Source organism: Ovis aries, chromosome 3, assembly GCF_016772045.2.
Source record: "Ovis aries strain OAR_USU_Benz2616 breed Rambouillet chromosome 3, ARS-UI_Ramb_v3.0, whole genome shotgun sequence".
Taxonomy (NCBI): domain Eukaryota; kingdom Metazoa; phylum Chordata; class Mammalia; order Artiodactyla; family Bovidae; genus Ovis; species Ovis aries.
In genome coordinates, this window is record NC_056056.1 from 194753855 (window position 1) to 194778078 (window position 24224).

The 24224-nt window shown below is 38.7% G+C and overlaps 1 protein-coding gene across 1 annotated transcript in view; it reads right to left on the reverse strand.

Moving 5' to 3' along the window:
- PDE3A (phosphodiesterase 3A) overlaps positions 1-24224 on the reverse strand; it is a 368430-nt gene that overhangs the window by 27766 nt on the left and 316440 nt on the right. Inside the window, exons 6-9 of the mRNA XM_004007550.6 lie at positions 11040-11259; positions 6818-6903; positions 3520-3674; positions 1425-1562 (exon numbers count right to left, since the gene is read on the reverse strand). Of these exons, the coding sequence (XP_004007599.3) occupies positions 1425-1562; positions 3520-3674; positions 6818-6903; positions 11040-11259 (599 nt within the window). The remainder of the gene's footprint in view (positions 1-1424; positions 1563-3519; positions 3675-6817; positions 6904-11039; positions 11260-24224) is intronic.

Here is a 24224-nt window from a genome sequence, read left to right on the forward strand (position 1 = left end):
TCTCACCTAAGTCTGATATTAACAAATTTTTTAGTCTTTAGTATCTCTGCTGTGATATTTCTCCAATCTCTAAGAACTAACCTAAAACATTTTAAAATAAGCTGATAACTATCATTTCAAGATAGCTCAGTTGGTAAAGAATCTGCCTGCAATGCAGGATACCCTGGTTTGATTCCTGGGTTGGGAAGATCTGCTGGAGAAGGGAAAGGCTACCCACTCCACTATTCTGGCCTGGAGAATTCCATGGACTGTATAGTCCATGAGGTCACAAAGAGTTGGACACACGTTTTTGTTGTTCAGTCACTCAGTCATGTCCAGCTCTTTGAGACCCCATGGACTACGGGCATTCCAGGCTTCCCTGTTCTTCACTATCTCCCAGAGTTTGCTCAAACTCATGTCCACTGAGTCAGTGATGCTATCTGACCACCTCATCCTCGGTTGCCTCCCTTCTGAGGCATGCCCATGATCCCCACTGATTAAGAGTGTGCATTTTAGTAGGGGCTAGATAATGAAGCAAATCCCTATTGTTTTATTTATTGAGAACAAACATGTTCAAATTCTAAATTTCTGTATGTTTTCTACCTCCCTCAGGGAAATGAAACATTATTTGGAAAATCTTGAAACTGGTCAAACTTAAGGAAAAAGTACTTAAGGGGGAAAAAAAAAGACATTTTATGTAGCAATAGTTTTATATTTCTTGTGATACTGAAAGATGTTTTTCATATTTAAATAAAGAGCTGTATTTAATATGCTTCTCACAGATTGGGGGAAACATACTTTTAATATTTTATTTTTGATAAGGACTAAAGTGAAAGAAAGTAAAAGTGTTAGTCACTCAGTTGTGTCTGACTCTTGGGGACCTCATGGACTGTAGCCCAACAGGCTTCTCTGTTCATGGAATTCTCCAGGCAAGAATACTAGAGTGGGTAGCTGTTCCCTTCTTCAGGGGATTTCTTAACCCAGGGATCGAACCCGGGTCACCTACACTGCAGGTGGATTCTTTACCATCTGAGCCACCAGATAAGGCCTACGCACTGTACTACTCAAAAGTTAAAAAAAAGAGTCATTGGAAATAATTAGACAATAAATTAGTGTTTATAAATTGGCAGCTTTCCTCTTTTGAGGGCTTGGTTCAGCTTTCATTTGTTGAATTCTATGAATTAAGATCATTTTTTCACTTCACTTTTGTATCCCTGCTCCCTCCATTTTGTCTTAGAATATATATAATATTTTAGTTGCATGGCACAATATTCTACTCACTTGAAGTTCTAATTTCTTTTGTTATCCCACCACCAAGGATTCTACAGAATGCTGGGTATTCTCCACCTAATGCTCACCAGTGGTGTTAACCATGTACAGAGCTTTAAACAACTAAGGAATATTTTCCCTACATTTAAAGTCATATGCATGAATGCGTTTCTTACCTGACTAAGAATACGGCCACATTTTCTTCCTATTTTTTCCACCAAATCAAAAATTGGAAAATTCCAAGTATTCAGTTGCTCCATAATTGAGTCCAAGTTGTCCATGACAAGAGGTTCAGGAGCAAGAATTGGTTTTTCCTATAATGAAGATAAAATATTTTAACAATGTGCTGTTTTTCTACACAGCAATTTGTCCCTTCTTTGGTAAGTTCCTTCTTTTCTAAATCAAATGGAGTTTACCTGAAATAAATGACTTTGGGGTGAATGAGTGATCTTAAAAAAAAAGTCAAAAGAAACAAAATATTGACCCCAAAGATATGAGAAAAGGTCTTAATGATTCAGACCATGAGTTTTGCATTATGTGCCTGCCTATTACTGATTCATCTATGCTATAGAAAAATTGGATGCTTCTTTCATAAATTAATATAACTGCTTTTTAGTCTCCTGTGGAAGTCTTAAATAAAGATTCAAGGACTTCAGAACACTCTGAAATTGTATGCAAATTTATCTCTATATATTTATGTAAATTCTTCTGAGATGAGGATTCCTGGCTTATATTGAACTCTTAAAAAAAAAAAAAAAACAAAAACCTTAGTAGGGAGAGGGAGTAAATCACCCTTACTCTAATTGGTCCAATTTATATTATTGCTTCAAAATCAGCATTAATCCTATAGAGTTACAATTACTACAATTTTCAAGTATTTTAATTTAATTCATGTGATGCATGGTTTCCAAAAAACATGCACCAAATATATGTAAAGAGAAAAATGTATAATAGGTACCAAATGAAGACATTCTTAAGAGTTTATTTACCAGGAAAAAAAAATAATGAGGATAAAGAAACACCTAAGTTATTTTATCTGACAATTTGAAACTATAAATAGTAGGAGGGGGATATATACATGTGTGTCTGTATATACATATGTGTGTGTGCATATATATATATAGTTATATATGTATATAGTTAGGGAAGAGCCAGGTAGCGCTACTGGTAAAAATACGCCTGCCAATGCAGGAGATGTAAGAGATGCATCTTACGTCTTCGATCCCTGGGTCAGGAAGATTCCCTGGAGAAGGAAATGGCAACCCACTCCAGTATTTTTACCTGGAGAATCCCATGGACAGATAGAGCCTGGCAAGGATACTGTTCATAGGGGTCACAAATTTTTGAACACGACTAAAGCGACTTAGCACGCATATGTATAGATATGCTTTGTATTGTTGCATGGTAAAAACCAATTCAACACTGGAAAGCAATTATCCTCCAATTAAAAACTGAATAAAAAAATAAAAGTATAAATGGTAAATTAGGTAAAAGAGAAATGATAAAAGCAGCAATGGAAAATCTCATTACAGTCAATTGTTTTCTGTTATTTATTGCCTCCCCCAAATGAACCAGATGCAAATGTATGCTTCCTTCCTCTTTAAATGGAGCTCTTTAAATACATGGAATAAGTCATCACTAAAAAATATTTTAATAGGGAGCAAGTGTCAATGTCAACCTGGCTTAATATAACAAGGAAAATAAACATTGGCTCACTTTCTAAATCAAGGAGGTGCTAGGAAAAGCCAACAGAAGTCCTAAGATAATGAATAGATTTCATTTTGATTGATTGATATTTATAAAATATTATCTTCCTGATTGAAACAATTAATTTTCCTAGGCATATTTACATTTTTAGATTGGGTTAAGAAATACTATAATCAGTTGTGGAGATGATTAAATAATAGAACTGACCCTATGGGCTGTAGCCTGCCAGGCTCCTCTGTCCACAGGATTCCCTAGGAAAGAATACTGGAGTGGATTGCCACTTCCTCCTCCAGGAAATCTTTCCTACCCAAGGGTCAAACCCACATCTCTTAATGTCTCCTGCACTGGGAAGTAGGTTCTTTACTACTAGTGCCACCTGGGAAGCTACAATAGAATCTTGAAACCAATAAGACTTAGAGAAAAATAATACAGATAAATATAGGAAGGGCTACAAGATACATGTAACCCAAGTAAGATATGATTCAGGGATCTATTTCTAAGTCAGTTCCTATCACAGAAACTAATTTTTCAAGTCAATGAATGAGATAAGTGATTGGCGTCTACCAGGAACATCATGGTCTCCGGAGCATAGGTGCTGCAAGATGATGTCTTTCTCAGAGCCTCTCTGGGGCCCTCAGTCTCATCTTCATTCTGTACAATATCACTGCTATCACTGTTGTTATTGGTTTCATAATCAGAGGTAACTTGAGTGATGTCATCTGCAATTAAAAGGCAATAGCTTAATATGAAACTTGCAATGAAAAAAGGGGTCCTATTCAAGCAAATAGTCCTAAAACACATAGTATAGATATCATAGTTAGGAAAATACCGCTTTCCTGAGCTTACACACCAAGAACATAGGATCATAGGGTGGGCGAAAGCACCACCATTTTTGTTGTTGTTCGGTTGCTAAGTCATGTCCAACTATTTGTGACCCAGCAGCACCCCAGGCTTCCCTGTCCTTACTATTTCCCAGAGTCTGAGCAAACACATCCTTTCTAACCCAATGAAATAGATGGAATTATGATCTGTGATTTATATGACATTCAATAATCCCTCAATAATAATGCTCAGGTCAGTAGCTGATACCTCTTTGTGATCCCATGGATTGTAGCCTGCCAGGCTCCTTTGTCCATGGAATTCTCCAGGCAAGAATACTGGAGTTGCTGTTTCCTTCTCCAGGGGATCGTCCTGATCCAGGAACCTAACCCAGGTCTCTTGCATTGCAGGCAGATTCTTTACCATCTGAATCACCAGGGATGCTAATCCCCAAATCCTATTTTATCTCTCCCTCACATGCTTTCCTCTTTGGTAACAATAAGTTTATCTTCTATGTCTGTGAGTCTACTTCTGTTTTGTAGATAAGTTCACGGATATCATATACACTCCTATGACTTTATATTTCTTTTTCTTTTATGCATGCTCCAACACACTAAACTACCAAGTAGCTGATTAGAACCCTAACTCTAGAAATGTCACATGGGCAAGAGAATTTGAGGTGATATCCAAGGATGAAGCAACCTGTAGAATATAGAAGCCACAGCATGTGCGAAAGAGCATGGCAGGTCCTTGTAGCCAATCTTCGTCCCTAGAGATCTGTGTTTCCTTCCTTCCTTACCCATCTCTACTGTCTTTCATTGCAGTTAGCACTAAACTGTGCTAATCAGAAAATACATCAAGTAATGTCAAGAGTCTGAAGAACATGTTTCTGGGGTAAAGACCTCAAAAAGCTTCTTCTGACTGAAACACTTGACTGAAATTTATGGGGTGCTTGCTACGTGGCAGATACCACAGAAAGCACTTTATTTGTACAAATATGCTGAATCCTCTCAACAATCCTATGAGGCAGGTATTATTGCATTACTGCATCACTCTTATGCTCACTTTTCAGACAGGAAACTGAGGCACAGAAAGGCTTAAACTGCTCAAGAGCTCACAGCTGGTAAATCCTACCACCAGAAGCAAACTCATAAAATCTGAGTTTCTATATTCTACCGCTGATGAAATTTAGCTTTTCTTAAAATGGTTATTGCTTTCCATGGCCTATGAAATCTTCACCTTTCCCTAAGTCACAAAGACATCTTCCTGCATTCTCTTTCAGAAGTTTTACTGTTTTAGCTTTTACCATTGGGTCTGTGTGCCATCTCAGGATAAAATTTCATTAGGTGTGAAGTAAGGGGTGAGATTCACTTTTTCCCAGCTCCATTTGCTTGGAAAAGTGGATCTTTGTTGAAAGTTCAACTGAATAGGTGTGGGTCTAATGTGGGACTTTCTACTCAATTCCATATGATTCTATTTGATAATCTTTATGCCAGCACCATACTTTCTTCATTATGGTGGTTTAAGTATTGAAGGAAATTTTGTTCTTTTTTTCCCAAAGCTGCTTGAATAGTCTAGGTTTGTCAAATGTCCTCATATTGGCTTTTATTATGTAGCCTATTCTGATCAGGAGTATTCTGTTGCACATTTTCAAGGACCCATCTTTCTTTTATCTTTCTCATGCAACTGCTTCTATATTAGAATCAGACACAGTAATTATAAAAAAATGTAATTGGTAAGTTTCAATCCCGGAATTTGCAGAAAAATGAAGAAGCACACTCAAAGGCCACATAGCTCTACAGGAGACCAAAGGGGATAAGGAAACACTCCTTATTCTATCAGCCTCAGTAGAGTCAAGGAAGATTAGGAACATAGAGAAAGAGAATATTTGGAGTCTTCAATATACTGTATCATATAATGGCCACACAGGGAACCCTCCTTTTAATTTCACCTTGCCTATGTCCCTGGACCTTTGTCCACTGCCATAGCACATCATTCTCATAGGCAAATAATAAATATTTATTGAGTATTAAAAAATGCTGGAGCAGATAATTAAGAACCATTCTTGGGTCACTCTATCATCATAAAGTCTAAAGTTCATATGTGTGTGTGCACACACACACGTGCTCAGTTGTGTCTGACTCTTTGCAATCACATGGACTATAGCCTGCCAGGCTCCTCTGTCCATGGAATTTTCCAGGCAAGGATACTGGAGTGGGTTGCCATTCTGCTACTCCCAGGGGGCCTTCCTGACCCAGGGATAGAACCTTGGTCTCTTGGGTCTCCTGCCTTGGCAGGCAGAGTCTTTACCAGTAGCGCCCCCTGGTTTCCTGCCTTATGAACTTGCAGCAATAACACGAGCAAGTCCCTAGGGTTACACCAATAAAAATAAAATAATAATTATTACGATAATTATGGCAGCAAACACTCCTTACAGTGACCTAGATACTATAATAAATGCTTTATGCACTTTAGTAATTTAACTATCTAAAATCCTGTTCCAGTAGGACCCTTATTATCTCTATGCTACTGATGAAGGAACTAAGACACAGAGATTACAGACGAGTTGGAAGCAGAATCAGGATATTAATCAAGCTGCAATGCCTATTTTTCTGAGCCTCTGTAATACTGCCTCAAGAAAAACTATGGTTTTTACCTCCCAAGCTCACAGTAATCTAAGCAGGGTCAATTCTCAGGCTCTGTGATGGAGATCCACAGAGCGTACCCTAAAATAGATAACCCTACAATGTCCAAGATAAAATAGCATTTCTATAGAATTCTATACATTATAGAAAAAATGGTGTCTCATTTAAAAATATATTCATTTGTGTATAGACACAATAAACATTTTGGATAGCTTTGTATCAAAACATAACCCATGATTAACTCTAGGTAGTAGGACTATGGACGATTTTTATCTCCTTCATTGTCTTTTTAAACTTGCAATCTAAAAAATCAGAAACATATGTTACTTTTTTCTGATCAGAAAAAAATCTAGTAGAGCAGTTTCCATTTTGAGGAATAGAATCCAAAGAAGAATTACCTGTTCTGGTTGGTGTCCCAATGGCTGCCCCACTTCTTTCCAGGGGCCCATCCGCAGAAGTCCTCTGGGAATATGGTCTGCCACAGCTGAGAAATAATGGAACAGCTGTAAGCAGGTTCTTTCTTTTTAGAAAATTATAGGCATACACCATGTATATATACATTAAGATAAATAACAATCACATATTCTGGCACTCTACTTATTCCTTTGATGGAAAAAAATCATTTTGTCTTATACATGGACGTTGATGTGTGGGATACTGTTTTAGGCAGTGGTAAGGAAAGCATATTAAAAAACAGAGACATTACTTGGCCAACAAAGGTCCATCTAGTCAAGGCTATGGTTTTTCCAGTAGTCATGTATGGATGTGAGAGTTGGACTATAACGAAAGCTGAGTGCTGAAGAACTGATGCTTTTGAACTGCGGTGTTGGAGAAGACTCTTGAGAGTCCCTTGGACTACAAGGAAATCCAATCAGTCCATCTTAAAGAAGATCAGTGCTGGGTGTTCATTGGAGGGACTGATGTTGAAGCTGAAACTCCAATACTTTGGCCACCTGATGCAAAGAGCTGACTCATTTGAAAAGACTGATGCTGGGAAAGATTGAGGGCAGGAGGAGAAGGGGACAACAGAGGATGACATGGTTGGATGGCATCACCGACACAATGGACATGGGTTTAGGTGGACTCCGGGAGTTGGTGATGGACAGGGAGGCCTGGCGTGCTGCGGTTCATGGGGTTGCAAAGAGTCGGACACAACTGAGCGACTGAACTGAACTGAACTGAAGGAAAGCATAATCAATACAAAGGATCAGACACTCTGTTCAGTTGGCTCAGAGGTTAAAGCATGCAATGCGGGAGACCTGGGTTGGATCCCTGGGTCGGGAAGATCCCCTGGATAAGGAAATGGCAACCCACTCCAGGATTCTTGCCTGGAGAATCCCATGGGTGGAAGAGCCGGGTGGGCTACAGTACACGGGGTGACAAGGGGTCGCAAAGAGTCAGACACGACTGAGTGATTTCACTTTCACTTTCCACAATCAAGATCATATTTGAGGTGAGATGAAACTGTTGGTAACTTTCTCTCACATTATTTAGAGAATCCTGAGATAGTCAGCTACATACTTAACAGCAGTGATTTTGGAAGTGCCCATGTGTATTTGGCCAAAAATATCTTTCCCAGTGGAATCACTTTGTGTCTGCTAAAAAGCTTCACGATTAGATTTATTTCTATGGGTTATGTCCAAAAAGCTGTTTAAAAAATGATTGCAAACATGAAAATAAAAAACTGGTAGATTATTTGTATTTTTTGCCATAAAATTTAATTATTTGTTTTCAGATGGATCAGTTCACCTGTTAAGGCCCTATGGAAAGGAATAAAGGATACATATATTTTGACAGTGGATGTAAACCTGACCACACCGGACACAAGCTGAGAAAAACAGATCAAGGGAGTCTACTGTGGGTAAAGGAAAAAAAGGGCTTCCCTGGGGGGGCTCAGTGGTAAAGAATCCGTTTGCCAATGCAGGATTGTGGGTTCAGTGTCTGGGTTGAGAGGATGCCCTGGAGAAGGAAATGGCTACCCATACCAGTATTCTTGCCTGGAGAATCCCATGGACAGAGGAGCCTGGAGGGCTGCAAAGAGTCGAATATCAACATGGAGAAAAATGAAGGTCCTTGAGAGGTAGGCAGCATTCTTAACAGAGGAAGTTGGAGGAGGCAGGCTACTTTTGCTTTCTCAACAGTTTTGACTGTTTAATAAATTACAAAGTAATCCCACAAATGGTCTGGCAAGTTTCTTCTCTCACTTATCTTGTTTAGAGACTTGATTAGGTTTTAATTCTGTATTTTGTTTCTGGGTTCTTTCATTCTGCCTAATATTATTCATACAAAGGGTCTCAGAGAACTTTTGTTTATTTGCTATTTAGCTACAAATTACTCACTCTAAATAGAAAAGAGAAGAATCATGGTTTATAATTTAATATATTAAATATCTCATCACTTTTTCCCCTTGAATGGTGTTTATATGTGTAGTAGAGATAAGCATTTCCCAGTTAGAGTGTTTTCACCCAAAGCAAATTTATTTTTCAAGCCTTGAATGTCAGTGGAAAGCATCACATACAAAATATTTCAAATTATGAAATCCCATCAGTCTGACTTAGGGACTCAAATGAAAATGACAGAACCGAAGGAAAAAGTTCATAGATGTAAATGATGGGTTTATGTTCTGGGATGAAACTTGGTAAAAGTAGTTTATTAGTTGGAAGATTTTTCTTTGCAAGATAATACTTGAAAGGAACGTTTAAATTAGGAGTTCAAATAGACTACCTCTCCTGCCAGAAAAACAGCTTGTTGCATAGACGTTACAGCAGCCAAGAGCCTCGGATTCAACGCCAAGCCCTTCAAGTTCAGCAGGGAAAAACCACAATAATTAGTCGTGTGTTTTTGGAGCTCTCTGTGCCTACATGGGTGGCTGCCTTGAAGGCAATAATAAAACATGGTTTGAATTATAGATTTATAAAGCCCCAGCAAATAAAACACACTACTGGATTTATAAACATTACTGAACAAGTAGGCAGTGAAATTCCCTTGTTTTTCTCCAAAACCTCTTTTATAAAAATCCCATTACATTCTTTCTGCTAAGAATACACCCCCCCCCCCAAAAAAAAACCCAAAAAAACCTGCGGTGAGCAAAGCTACATGAGTGGTATAATACGTCTTTTCTGAGCCCCTTGGTGCTTCCTATAGGCAACTGATTTCTCACAAGTCTGAAGCTCACAGTGGGAGTGTCTCCCTAGAAATGCTGCAAGCAGATGTCATTGAGTCTGGTGACTCCCTTGGGTTTCATCTGGGCCCAGGACGCACACCACAAAAAAGTGTTTCTTCAGGGTGTTCCCCCAGACACTAGCTCCATGGGAAATTATTGGGTGTTAACCTAAAGAAATGGGTTCTGTGGTCAAATAAAGTCAGGAGATGCCAGAGGAAACAAAACTCGAGGCGTTTTCTTTTTGCAGGACTTCTCAGAGCTTCCAATAAAGTGATGCGTGTTGTAAATTGCTAAAAGGAAAATACGATAGGCCTGTTTTACCACAGAAAAAGATGGGATTAACATCCTAAGGGAATGATTTTATTGAAAATGGCGTTATGCAGAGAGCAACAGAGTAAGCTTTGGATGGTGGAATAACTTTTCACTCCAGTCCTAACCAAACACAAATTATCTTCCCTTTGAAAGTATTTGTAAAGAGAAAAGCAGCAAAAATAAATATTATAAAAATAATTATTTAACACAGAATTTATGAACAAAGTGTCGGAAAATGAAATTTGTGAGGCTTAAATTTGAATTCACCGGTCAAATCTGGGTCTGTGACCCAGTATTTGATATAAGAAGACCAACATGTAACTAATGTAGTCAAACAGTTATCGTCGTTCATCTTAGGGGGGAAAATTTTTTATTCAAGGTACTCTCATAATGATACTTAATTTTAAAACACTCAACTCTTTTCTACTTAAAAAAATTGCAATGCTTTAAAGCAGTTATTCAAGATGAAGCTATTACTGAAGAACAATAATATGTTGATTGGTAGAGGAGGTATTCCTTTTTTTAGTGACAATATAGCAAAATAATTAATCTTACCATGTCAGGTCCTTTTTTCTTATCCCCTGTAAGAGACAACACTTTGTCTCCCTGTTTAAACATGACAGAGCAGCACAAGCAATGGCTTCATTGTATTCAGAGATCCATTTGAGAACAGTCCCAATGTGCAACACGTTATCTGCACATTTTTAAAGCATCACAATGGGAAATGCAAATTTTAAAAAACAGTACCTTTAAAAGCGGTATAAAATTCTCCCTGGAGAACAAGTAAAAAATATCCCAACAAAATATCAAATTATACTGAATAACTCGATAGGAGTTTTTAATTAGATGTTTTATGCACTCTCTATCAGTAAGCAGATAAAATATACAACTAATTATTTTATATCAGCACCAAAGACATGTATGGAACTTAAGGTCTCTAAAATTCCTATGAATGGAGAAGCACTGAAAAATTAAGTTTCTTTTCCAGCCTATTCAACACAGACCACATTATCGCGTACTTTCTTGTCAACTACTTAGGCAACCTATACAAAGCTATGTGGGCTGGTGGTGAGAGTTCCTAAGAGGAAAACCAGTGTTAGTTTTGTTATTACTTAGACTCCAGTGAACATCATAAAATTCCTTACCTGCTGCATATAACAGGTGGATTCAGTATCTGAGGAGAAAGATCAGGGGCACTCTGTGTGTAAGTTAAGGCCCGGTGAGAACTTAGGCCTGATTTGGCAGTTGCATCGGAAGACTCTGGAAACTGCGTTGCAGAAACTTTGCTGACTGGGCTGCTGGCAGGGGTCCCATGGAGAGGTGAGGAACAGGGTGAAGAAAGAGGTGAAATTTTCACAAGGGAACCTAACAAAGAAAGAGAGAATTGTTAAGTCCTAAGTAAATGTCTTTGCAAGTCAAACTTGCGGCTCTTAGCCTTCCCTCTGGACTCCTTTTAACTCAGGAAGGACCATGTGAGTCCTCAGACCACAGGGCCGGCCTCCTCTGCAGACAGGCTGCACAGTGAGGGCATCACCGCAGCATGAAATATGAGAAATGAATCATCATGAAAATTCAGTGGCAATGCTAGCAAAGCCCTGGTGTCCTGGAGTAACTTCAGGACAGAAAGATATTATTTTCTAATTTTTATTAGAGTATAGATGATTTACAATGCTGTGTTAGCACATCAAAGTGAATATTATATTTATATATATATATATATGTATATATATATATATATCTCCACATTTTTTAGATTCTTTTCCCATATAGGCCATTGCAGAGTATTGAGTAGAGTTCCCCATGCTATATAGCAGGTTACTATTAGTTACCTATTTTATATGTAGTAGTGTGTCTATATCTATTCCAATCTTCCAATTTATCCCCACCCCCATCACTTATATTCTGGTGACCATAAGCTTTTCTACATCTGTAACTCTACTTGTTTTGTAAACATGTCCATTTGTAACCCTCTCCCTTTTATTTTTTTGCATATTCCACCTATAAGCTATATCATATGATATTTGTCTTTCTGCAGAAGGGTATTATTTTCTCTTCCCATTTTTGTTTTCTCTTGTCATTCTGACCTGATGAGAATAGTTAAAAATTCCTCATGTGTTTGCCTTCTCTTTGGTCATGAGGTTTTAGTAGCAACAGGATCAGCCATAGTTTTCAACATTAATGTATGTGGAGCAGAGTTTTTTTGCAGGCATTGGTTGCTTAGTGGTGGTGATAGTTTAGTTGCTAAGTCATGTCTGATGCTTGTGACCCGGTGGATTATAGCCTGCCAGGCTCCTCTGTCCGTGGGATTTTCCAGGCAAGAATACTGGAGTGGGTTACCACCTCCAGGCAATCTTCCTGACCCAGGGATCAAACTTGTGCCTCTTGCGTCATAAGCAGATTCTTTATCTCTGAGCCACTACTCGTTGCTTAAAATATGTCAATGAAGAAGATCCACTTTTGAGAGACTTCATTAACCATCCACATTTTCAGTGAAACTTTTGTGTGTCAGAAACGGTTTGGATACATTGAAAAATGTAACATGATCCATTTCAAATGAAACAATGGCCTCAAGCTCAAATAATAAGTGTGGACATTTGTGCCAAACTGTGTTTACTCTCGGTTGTGAAAATTTTAAAGAGCACTGGCATCCTTTTCCAAGCACTGACGTCTGAGGACTGGGCTGGTGTCTTTTGAAGTTACTTTCTCCAAATACAGAGAAAGCAGCCTGCACTAAAACTGAAGGAGAGAGAGAGAAAACTTCTCAACAACCTCCTGCTTACTATTTCTCATGACTACATGGCTAAACAGTCTACTGTAAAGCAAATAAAATGAAATCCTTAAGTCATTTTTATATTGCTCCTCACTCTGGGGAGACATACAGCCAGCGATATTCACATCATTGAATAAGATATGTGGTGACTTGGCAGCTAGCCTAGTTTGCTTCCAATGTCCAGTTCTCTCAAAAGTTTTATTTGCCACACTCAGAGGTTTTCTGGTCCACTGAAAGGAATATTAGGCTTGCTGATGGGCTTTTATAATATTTAAGTTTCTTGTTAGCACTGCTATTTCTTATTTTGTCTACTGTGAAAGATAAGACACTGTACTCTTTCTTTGATTAAATGTGGAGCCCAGCTACCCCTCCAAGTCCTTTTCTCAATATTTCTATGGATTCCTGATCAACAGCTCAACCCCTGCCTATGTTGAACAAATGAAACCACTTTGACCCAGGAAGTTTAAATAACCTCCCCAGGATCACAGTGAAAGGAAATAGGAGAATATGGAGTGAGCCTAGCATTATTGGTAGATTGTGCTTTATTAGCACACTATTCTATCAGAAACTACCCAACGAGGAAGGAAAATTCATTATCTACTAGGTTGCATCTGTTTTGCTCTATACAATCACATACCTTATGGTTTGCATTTTGATTTCTATTTCTATTGAAAAGATCTAGCTATTTTACCAAAGAAAAATCAAAGTGTTAGTTGTGTTTGACTCTTTACAACGTCATGGACTGTAGCCCACCAGATTCCTCTGTCCATTGGATTCTCTATTCAAGAATACTGGAGTAGGTAGCCATTGCCTTTTCCAAGGGGTCTTCCCAACCCAGGGATTGAACCTAGGTCTCCTGCATTGCAGGCAAATTTTTCACTGTCTGAGCCACCGCTGACAATCTCCTTATGTAATTTCCTGAGCCAAAAGACACCTAAGTGCACGAGATTTTTAACTCACTATTTCCCAACCAGCCTATCATTGTGTGCAGCAAGTAAGGCACAAGTGTTCTGGGAAGTACTAATGGTTGTACATTTTTTATCAATTTGAGTGCTCCAGAATAAATTAAATTTTACTGTGATCACTAATATAATCTGATTTTCTTATCATTTTATAAAATAAATACAATTTTCACAAACCTCTCAATTCTTTTCATTTCACCACAGCTATATAACATCATATTTGCACATATCATTATAAAAATATATAAGATCTCATATAAGAAAGGTTAGAAAGTGTTAGTTTAATTTAGACTATTTATTAAATTAAGGCTGACTGAGTCTCCAGATAATCTTAGAAAAGCAGCTTAACCATTAAGGAACTGGATACTAGTTTGATGTGGTTTAAAGGTTATCAAGGTATTTGTACAGAGTAAGTACCCCAATGATTTGTTCATTTAACAAATAATATTGATTGTGTGCCCCATTCCAGGGAGTAAAGGATGCGGTAGTGAATGGAAGAAAATTCCCTGCTCTTGGAGCTTTCAGGGGAGACAGAAACTAGAGAAATAAGAGGAGGAGGAAGAAGAAGAAAGGGGGGGGTGGGGAAGAAAAGAAAGTCAGGGAATTTTAACTGTTACCAAGAAACTATTATGCAGAGTGAAGTAAGTCAAAAAGAGAAAGACAAATATTGCATATTAATGCATATATATGGAATCTAAAAAGATAGTGCTGATCACCCTACTTGCATAGCAGCAAAGAAGACACAGTCATGTTGGACACAGTGGGGGAAGGAGGAGGTGGGGTGATGAGAGAATAGCACTGAAACATAAACATTACTATATGTAAAACAAATAGCCAGTGGGAGTTCGGTGTATGATGCAGGGAACCCAAAGTCAGTTCTCTGTGATAACCTAGAGGGGTGGCATGGGGATGGAGGTGGGAGGGCGGGTCAAGAGGGAGGGGACATATGTATACCTATGGCTGATTCATGTCGATGTATAGCAAAAACCATCACAATATCGTAAAGTAATTATCCTCTAATTTAAAATATATATATATATATATACTCACAAATAAATATATTTCATACCCAGAAAACAAATAATGCAGAGGATAGAGGATTGAGAAGGACATAATGCATTAAGGGTAACATTTGAACAGAGGCTTGATGAAATAAGGAAGACAGTTAGACGAGTATTGGGGAAAACATGTTCCAGAAAGAGGGACCTATCCAGGGGTTGTCAGAGGATCAGTTAGGAGGTCAGCGTGACTGTAGGTTAGCAAAGAGGAAGGAGGGGCAGGGAACATGGTCAGAGAGATAGTGGGGCAAGGATGTGTGGGGCTGGCCAGGTCATGGCAAAGGTTTAATTGCTGCATCTTTTTCTTTTTTTTTTTAAGAAATTATCTTTTTTTGTAGTGGTTGTTTTTGTTTGTTTTGTTTAGCTGCATTGCAAGGCATGAAATATCTTAGTTTCCTGACCAGGGATTGAACCCATGCGCCCTGAAGTGGAAGCACAGTGTCTTAACTACTGGATCACCAGGAAAGTCCCAGCTGGGTGGCACTAGTGGTAAAGAACCTGCCTGCCAATGCCAGAGACTTGAGAGATGCGAATTCGATCCCTGGGTCAGGAAGATTCCCTGGAAGAGGGCATGGCAACCAACCCACTACAGTATTCTTGCTTGAGAAGTCCTATGGACAGAGGAGCCTGTTGCCTACAATCTATAGGGTCACAAATGACCCATACAGTCCATAGAGCAGGACACGAATGAATGACTGAGCACACAGGCACACCGAAGAGGCTCCTGACAGGCACTGCTTTCGGCAATTTCCTAGTTATTCTGATAACGAACTGTGAGTTTGGGGATAGTTTCCTAGCATTTTTTAAAAGTAGTTGAAAGCCTGTGGGAACATGATCCATTTCTGTCCGCACACATATATTTTCTGAAGGCAATTTATGAGAGGAGTGATTTTCTTCATTGTTGATTTTTAATAGCTGCCAGCTAATTCTCTCAGAGACATGCAATTTGCTCTTAGAAATACAAATTTAAAAATCTACTCAATGATTAGAGTTCTTGGAACTCAGGGATTAACAAAATTTAAAACAAATAAGCAGAACTATAGCCTCCAGACTTACTGCCTGGAATGAAATTTAAAATGAACCTTGTAACAGAGGAAAAACACTTTGCTTCTGCAGGGCTGTGAGGTTACATATTTCGAACGATCTGAACAAGAGGGGTCTTGGCAACCCCCTGAAAAGCAAGAATATTTTTATTCTACAGGTGAGAAGATAAAGGCATAAACATTTAAATTTCTTTTTCCTCAAGCCAAACTATTTCTCACAGTGTGCATTATCATAGTTTACTTAAATTTTTAAAAGCAGAAATGGTTAGGAATGCTGTAGGAAATGGCCATATATTTACATATATTAGTCTGCAAATAGGAGAGATGACAAAATAACAATCAAATGAAAGAAGTGAAAGTGAAAGTCACTCAGTCATGTCTGACTCTTTGTGATCCAGTGAACTATACAGTCCATGGAATTCTCCAGGCCAGGATACTGGAGTGGGTAGCCTTTCCCTTTTCCAGGGGATCTTCCCAACCCAGGGATTGAACCCAGGTCTCCCACATTGCGGGCAGATTCCTTACCAGCTGAGCCACAAGGGAAGCCCAAGAATACTGGAGTGGGTAGCCTGTCCCTTCTCCAGTGGATCTTCCCAATCCAGGAATCAAACCAGGATCTCCTGCACTGCAGGTGAATTCTTTACCAACTGAGCTATGAGGGAAGACTATGCTTTCTTAAAAGGAGAGACTGCAAATAAAATTATTTCACAGAAAAATGTTATTATTATATGTTATAAAAAACAAATTATAAGATTATTTAAAGTGCAATCATGTCTAAAGTTAGGGGGATAGAATTGATAACCTCTGAAGTCTCACCCAATCTCATGTTACACAAATACACACACATACATACACATGAAGGGACTGAGATAAACACGCACGCTTTCAAACATATTTATCTTCATTTTTCTTGAATAATTTTAAGAGACTCCAGGAAAAAGACCCAGCTCATGAAATACAATTCTTTGGATGATTCAGACCACTCTACTCTGAAATACTTAAAAATTTAAAAAATTAAAAACATAACTTTAAAAAGTGCCAACTTTTTAAAGTACATGATTTCTAAAGTACCAACTCCTTTGAGTAATCGAGTCTTTAATTCCTTGCTCCTGAGAACATGAGAAAATGTGTGTCAAGGCACAAGGAACTTTGGGCAATCAAAAGGAGATGATAAACAATACTGGAGGGAAATGATTTAAGTGAATCCATCTGTTTGTGCTTTAAAATTCTGTTTAATTTTCATTGAACAAAAAAGGGACCAGCCTGTCTGATAAATACATGCCTCTTCTCCACACCCACAGGAAAACAGCCTCAATATTTTTCCAAAACAAAAAGTAAAGTTACACAGATGCAAAAAGGAAAAAAAAAATCACAATGCCATAATTAAAGTTGTCTCTCATTTCAAATTTTCTATAGGCAAAACTCAGTCTAACTTTCAGGTGTGATATCTGTAATCATTGCAATAGGATTATCAGAATCATAAAATTTGTAAGAATCTGGAAAGGGAATGACTCACTGCAGCTGTGATAAGCATGAATTAGAGATATTTCAAAAGTAGAATGACAGAAAGGCATTTTTACATATTCAGTGACTCAGACAAGCAACACAGAAATATAAATTTTATTTATATCTCCTGTTTTCAGGCTTTAATCAAAGGACTCATATGTGATTTCATCCATTTATTTTATATTAGTAACTGCATAATAATTGGTTGTGCTTCAACTGTTTCAGTGAATACTGATGGATGGAGCCAAAGGATTCACTGTTTACTTGATTTGTGCAAAGAACAGATTTCATTAGTCCCATCTCAAAACAAGTCATTTATCTTCCAGTGTTTCAGTACTCTAAGTTTACGCTTGCATCCTCCTATCTCTTTTGCCTATTGCTTCTTACTTTCCTCCTCACACTTTATTTAATTCCATTTCCTTACTCTCTTGGCCACATAAAGGGGCTTTTCTCTGCCTCTTTGCACATTTTCCTGAAATCCGGGGCAGGGGTGGGGGGTTGGGGAGGTGGGTGTAGCAGGGCATCACGTTCACTTAAATTACATCTATTTGGCAAATCAACCCCAATCTGCCACCCATGCAGGGAGATGAGCTCCCAAACAGAAGGGCCCATCTGATCAGGTAGAACTGTACTTGAGTTTCAGCTCTCTTGACTCTTGGATAGTTTCCTTCCTTTTGGCAGACTTTCAGAGATTTAAACATTTCAGCATACATAGGATACAGGTTACTTTATAAACATTTAGCTCTGCTGTGAGAGCAGTCTAAAGATGACACAATGCAAAATTCTTCCCAAAGCAATCAATGACAGAGATGTTTATGTACTTTAAGGCAAGAATGTGGGAGGTTCTTGCCATTACTGTGACCCTCGCGCGCGCGCGCGCGCGTGTGTGTGTGTGTGTGTGTGTGTGTGTGTGTGTGTGTGTGTGTGTGACTCAGTAGTGTCTGACTCTTTGTGACCCCATGGACTGCAGCCCACCAGGCTCCTCTCTCCATGTTATCTTCCAGGCAAGAATACTGGAGTGGTTGCCATTCCCTTCTCCAGGGGATCTTTCCAGCCAAGGAACTGAACCCACATCTCTTGCATCTCCTGTATTGGCAGGCAGATTGTTTAACACTGGGCCACCTGGGAAGCCCAACTCTCATCTCTACCATCTGCCTTTGTGGTATCCTCTGTGGAGCCTCTTTTCCTTTCGCATGTTGCCCTTCTTAAGCACAGGCATATGAAGTCAGGAACAGGGCACAGAATCTGAGGTTGTTCCTTAGGTCTGTCTCATCATTTGCTCTGTTATTTCCAGGGAATACACTAACCATTAATTTCTATCTTCCTGATTTTATCAAGTTGGTTATCGTAAGAATTTTAATTTCATGACCCAACGAAGAAATTGAGAAACAGAAAACCAAATCCTTTCATTATCTTGTCCTCAGCTAGGGGCAAGACCAAAAAAATCTTAATTTTAAGTTATCTCAATTTGTCATCCTCATTTCTTTTCTAATAAGTCTTTAGGACAAAAGAAAGAATTCTGGATTAATTGTGTGGCCTTGGGCAAGTTACTCAACATTTCTGCCTCAGTTTCCTCATCTGAGTCTGTTTTCTGAGCAATACAAGAGTGCAGAACACTTCAATTCATCCTTCATCCCTTGAGTTACTTGTCATTGTTGTCTCGTATTTTAATTATTTTCCTTAAAAATCTTTTAAAAAATACCTACAATCTGAAAATATTGGGTTGGCCAAAAAGTGGGTGTTTCTGTAACATCTTACGGAAAAACCCAAACGAACATTTTGGCCAACTCAACACTATTATTTATGCATATCATGTTTGTTTGAATGTAATCATGGTTTTCTACTTTATCTGTTAATCATTTCTATTATACCTTACAAATTTTCCTCTGCTCTTTTTCTTTTTCAAATACAAACTTCTTTAGTTAAGATCTGGTAGTTGGTAAAGTTGTGACTTGCCTGAATATATCTTTAATTTATTTCTACTCTTTTGAAACAGATTTTCCTGGTGCACAATTCTAGGTTGACAATCATATTCTCTCAAAACTTTGAAGAAAACATTTTTCTGTCTTCTGACTCCATTTATTTACAACAATTTTGCTCTCAGACTGACTGAAGGGACTTATCTTTGGCTAACTTCAAGATTTTTTTAATCTCTGGCATTCTGTGGTTTCACTATTCTGTGTCTATGTTTAAATTATTTTTTTCTTTGTCCTTTCCTCCTCAAATAGTTTATGTTTCCTATTCTCTACTAAAACTATGATTATGTATATTAGACTTTTTAATGACTCCTCCTATGGCTTTCAGAACCTATTACATTTTCCAACTTCTCATCCGAGCTTCATTCCGGATACTTTCTTCATGTTCTCTAGTTTACTAATTCTCCAAAATTTTAGTAGTCTTTTATGCCATTTAACTTATCGTATTTCCCTGATTATATTTCCAAAAGTCATTTAGCTGCCGTGCAATTATGTCTTCTCTCATTTCTATCTTTTATGCCCTCATGTTTTTCTTTAAACATCTGAGTACTTTTTGTCACTTAAATAACTTAATATATTTTTAAAAATTATTTGGCTGCACAGAGTCTCAGTTGCAGCATGTGGGATCTAGTTCCCTGACCAGGGATCAAACATGGCTCCCCTGCATTAGGAGCATGGAATCTTAGCCACTGGACCACTAGGTACCTGCCACTCAACACCTTTAGAGATCTATACAGTTGTTTTCCTGTTTTTTCTAACTTGTGTTGTTTCCTTGCACGTTTATAGTGATCTGGTTTGTAAGTTCAAGCTGGTTTGAACTTTATATGTTGAAGCTGCATGGCTGTTAACTGGTGATGCTTTCCTCCAAAAATTACCTATACATATTTTGTAGGGAGCCAAGGGGTCCTTCCTGACCTGCCTCTTAAGAAATTTGTATGCAGGTCAGGAAGCAACAGTTAGAACTGGACATGGGACAACAGACTGGTTCCAAAGAGAGAAAGGAATGTGTCAAGGCTGTATATTGTCACCCTGCTTATTTGACTTATATGCAGAGGACGTCATGAGAAATACTGGGATGGATGAAGCACAAGCTGGAATCAAGATTGCTGGGAGAAATATCAATAACCTCAGATATGCAGATGACACCACCCTTATGGCAGAAAGTGAAGAAGAACTAAAGAGCCTCTTGATGAAAGTGAAAGAGGAGAGTGAAAAAGTAGGCTTAAAACTCAACATTCAGAAAACTAAGATCATGGCATCTGGTCCCATCACTTCATTGCAAATAGATGGGGAAACAGTGGAAATAGTGACAGACTTTATTTTCTTGGGCTCCAAAATCACTGCAGATGGTGATTGCAGCCATGAAATTAAAAGACTCTTGTTCCTTGGAAGAAAAGTTATGACCAACCTAGATAGCATATTGAAAAGCAGAGACATTGCTTTCCCAATAAAGGTCCATCTAGTCAAGGCTATGGTTTTTCCAGTAGTCATGTATGGATGTGAGAATTGGACTATAAAGGAAGCTGAGTGCTGAAGAATTGATGTTTTTGAACTGTGGTGTTGGAGAAGACTCTTGACAGCCCCTTGGACCGCACGGAGATCCAAGTAGTCCATCCTAAAGGAAATCAGTTCTGAATATTCATTCGAAGTACTGATGCTGAAGCTGAAACTCCAATACTTTGGCCACCTGATGTGAAGAACTGACTCATTTGAAAAGACCTTGACGCTGGGAAAGATTGAAGATGGGAGAAGGAGAGGATGACAGAGGATGACAGAGAATGAGATGGCTGGATGGCATCACCGACTCAATGGACATGAGTTTGAGTACACTCCGGAAGTTAGAGATGAACAGGGAGGCCTGGCATGCTGCAGTCCATGGAGTTGCAAAGAGTCAGACATGACTGAGCGACTGAACTGAACTGAAGGTGTCTTTTTGAACTAGGGTCACTTGTTCACTCACTCAATCCTGTCTGACTCTTTGTGACCCCACAGACTGCAGCATGCCAGGCTTCCTTTGCTCAAACTCACATTCACTGAGTCGGTGATGCCATCCAACCATTTCGTCCTCTGTCATCCCCTTCACCTCCTGCCTTCAATTTTTCACAGCACCAGGGTCTTTTCCAACGAGTCAGCTCTTTGTATCAGGTGGCCAAAGTATTGGAGTTTCAGAATGAATATTCAGGACTGATTTCCTTTAGGACTGACTGGATTGATCTCCTTGATCAATCTCCTTGAGGGACTCTCAACAGTCTTCTCCAACACCACAGATAGAAAGCAAGAATTCTTCGGTGCTCAGTCTTCTTTATGGTCCAACTTTCACATTCATTCATGACTACTGGAAAAACCATAGCTTTGACTATATGAACCTTTGTCAGCAAAATAATGTCTGCTTTATAATACCCTTACCCTTTATAATACACTAACCCTTTAAAAGTCTCAGGTTTATATGGAATGCTCAGATTCAGTTCTTCCACCTTGCTGGGGTCCCAAATGAGCCTTGGCACTTCTGAGCTCATCTGAATTTGCCCTCAGTGCAATCTCTATTTAAATATTTTCCCACACTGTCTTGTTTCTAAACCTTATGAAAGATAAATTCTAGTCCTCAGGTCATAACTGACTTGTAAGATACAAAAGAATAATAAATTTTTCTAAAGAGCAGAGAGGACCAGATTAATTTCTGGAAAACCAGATTGCCTTGAGTGATTTCTTTCAGTAATTTAATGCCAATAAAATGGTATTTTGTGGAGGAAGTTTCTTCGTATGCTCACTAGTAGAGATTTAAGCCAAAGTTTTTGTCACTCAGTCATGTCCAACACTTAGCGACCCCATTGACTGTAGCCTGCCAGGCTCCTCTGTCCTTGGAATCCTCCAGGCAAGATACTGGAGTGGGTTGCCAGGCCCTTCTCCAGGGGATCTTCCCAACCCAGGGACTGAACCCAGGCCTCCTTCATTGCAGGCAGATTGTTTCACAGCTGAGCTACCTAGGAAGAATAGTTTCAACAGTTACCAGTATAAACTAGGCAATCAAAGGGGAAAGAAAGTACTAAATTTTCTCTTCTAGATGGAATAAACAACAGAAGTCCTTTCTTAAGTTGTGCTGTTTAAAATTAAGCTTATACTCCAAGGTAGACTCTTGAAATATTAGTGGAATGTGAGTACTGGTTCTCTAACCCTCATAGAAACACTACCATTTCAGGACTTCTGCTTCTGGCTATAATGCAATAGTTTGCAGTAAATCCATCTATTTGATCTTTGAGAACAAATAGAAAAGCTGAGTTAAAATAAAAAAGCTATCACGGCAAGACAACCAACTTGGAGAGATAGGTTTCCAAATAGAAGAGACCCTCAGAAGGGTGAGCCAAAATCCTGCAAAATGTTCTTCCATCCAGAGCATTATTTATTGACCACTGGCATGGAAAAAAAGGCTAAGAATCCAGGCAGATGGATGCAGCTATTAGGAAGGCAAGCCAACAGAGCTTTTAGTAATGTCATAAGGCTGATGACACAAATACTGGAGTTTGGGGCTGCCATAGCAGCCAGGACTTGAATGTCTAACAGCCCAGTGGGAAGAGGGCAGCTTTCCCCTTGAGCCATTTGGTGAATTCCTGAGCTGCGATAAAGGCAGGAGATTAAGAGGCGAAGCAGGGAGCTACTGAAGAATCTCAGCAAGGCTTTCTACAATGCTGAGAGATGAAAACTTGGAAGGAGAACATTCCAAGAAGGAGTTGCTGTTGTTGTTTAGTCACTAACTCATGTCTGACTCTTCTGTGACCCCATGCACTATATCTCACTAGGCTCCTTTACCCATGGGATTTCTCAAGGAAGAATACTGTAGTGGGCTGCCACTTCCTTCTCCAGAGGATCTTCCCAACCCAGGGACAGAACCTGTGTCTCCTCCATTGGCAGGCGTATTCTGTACCAACCAACAAGGAAGCCTCCAGGAAGGAAAGGCAGAGGAAATACCCCAGACTCTCATTTAAGGATGAGGATTTAAGGATGAGGCCAATTTGGAGATAGAATCTGACAAACTATTTCAGTTTTGAGTTATCACAGATTCTGACTGAATAAGGTCATATTCCCCAAAATTATACTATAGATACATTCCTACCTGAAACTTCATTGATACCTAAACTCCTTGCCAAAGCTCCTGGGTTCCATCTGGCCTCTGTCTACAGACCTGCTTTCATCTCCCTCTCTGCATTCACTGCTCTCTCTTTCTGCTTGTTAGCTTTGCCAGTCATCATTTAGAATCTTAAGCTGTTGAAGCTTTCCATCCACACCTTGGGTTTTACATCTCTTTAATTCTTTGAACGTTTTCCCTTACTTTCTTATCATAGCCTTTAGCACACTACATATATACTAATAGCTTATACTCTACATCTGTTTATACGCTCCACTTGAATGTAAGTGAGAATTCTGTGAAAGGAGAAATAGGGTCTGGCTTCATCATTGCTGCATTCCTCAAACTATTTCAGTGTCAGATAGTATCTCTGGATAGTGAACACTCCATACATATTTATTAAGTGACGCTTGAGGGAAAGAAAAAACTGATGCTTAGAGGGTACATTGACACCAACCTGAAAAACCCCATGCAGATCCTAGACAGGAGAAATCACAGTAAGTTTCATTCTGTACCTGATTTAAAAGAGAAGGAAAACCTGCCACCCATGTTACTCCTGGGTTTTTTGGTTGCTGATTTTTGAGGTTTTTCAAAGGGCTGTCAAAGGTCCTGGATTGTATTTTCTCTGAATTTACATACCTCTTCCTTTTGTATTTTTATATTGGGGGTGTGTGCAGGTAAGTGACATGGAGCAAGAATTTCTTTGAAAAATTATAGTATGTATAGTAAATGAAGAATTTCCTAGAACTTATAAATATCATACTTCTGGAAAATGTTTTTTAACAGACACTAAAAATAAAATTGAAATTTCATAAGCACTTCATTATCTTTTACATTAATAAGATAAAGCTTGCCTACTCAATAGTTACACTGATTTAATATTCATCCAGTAAGT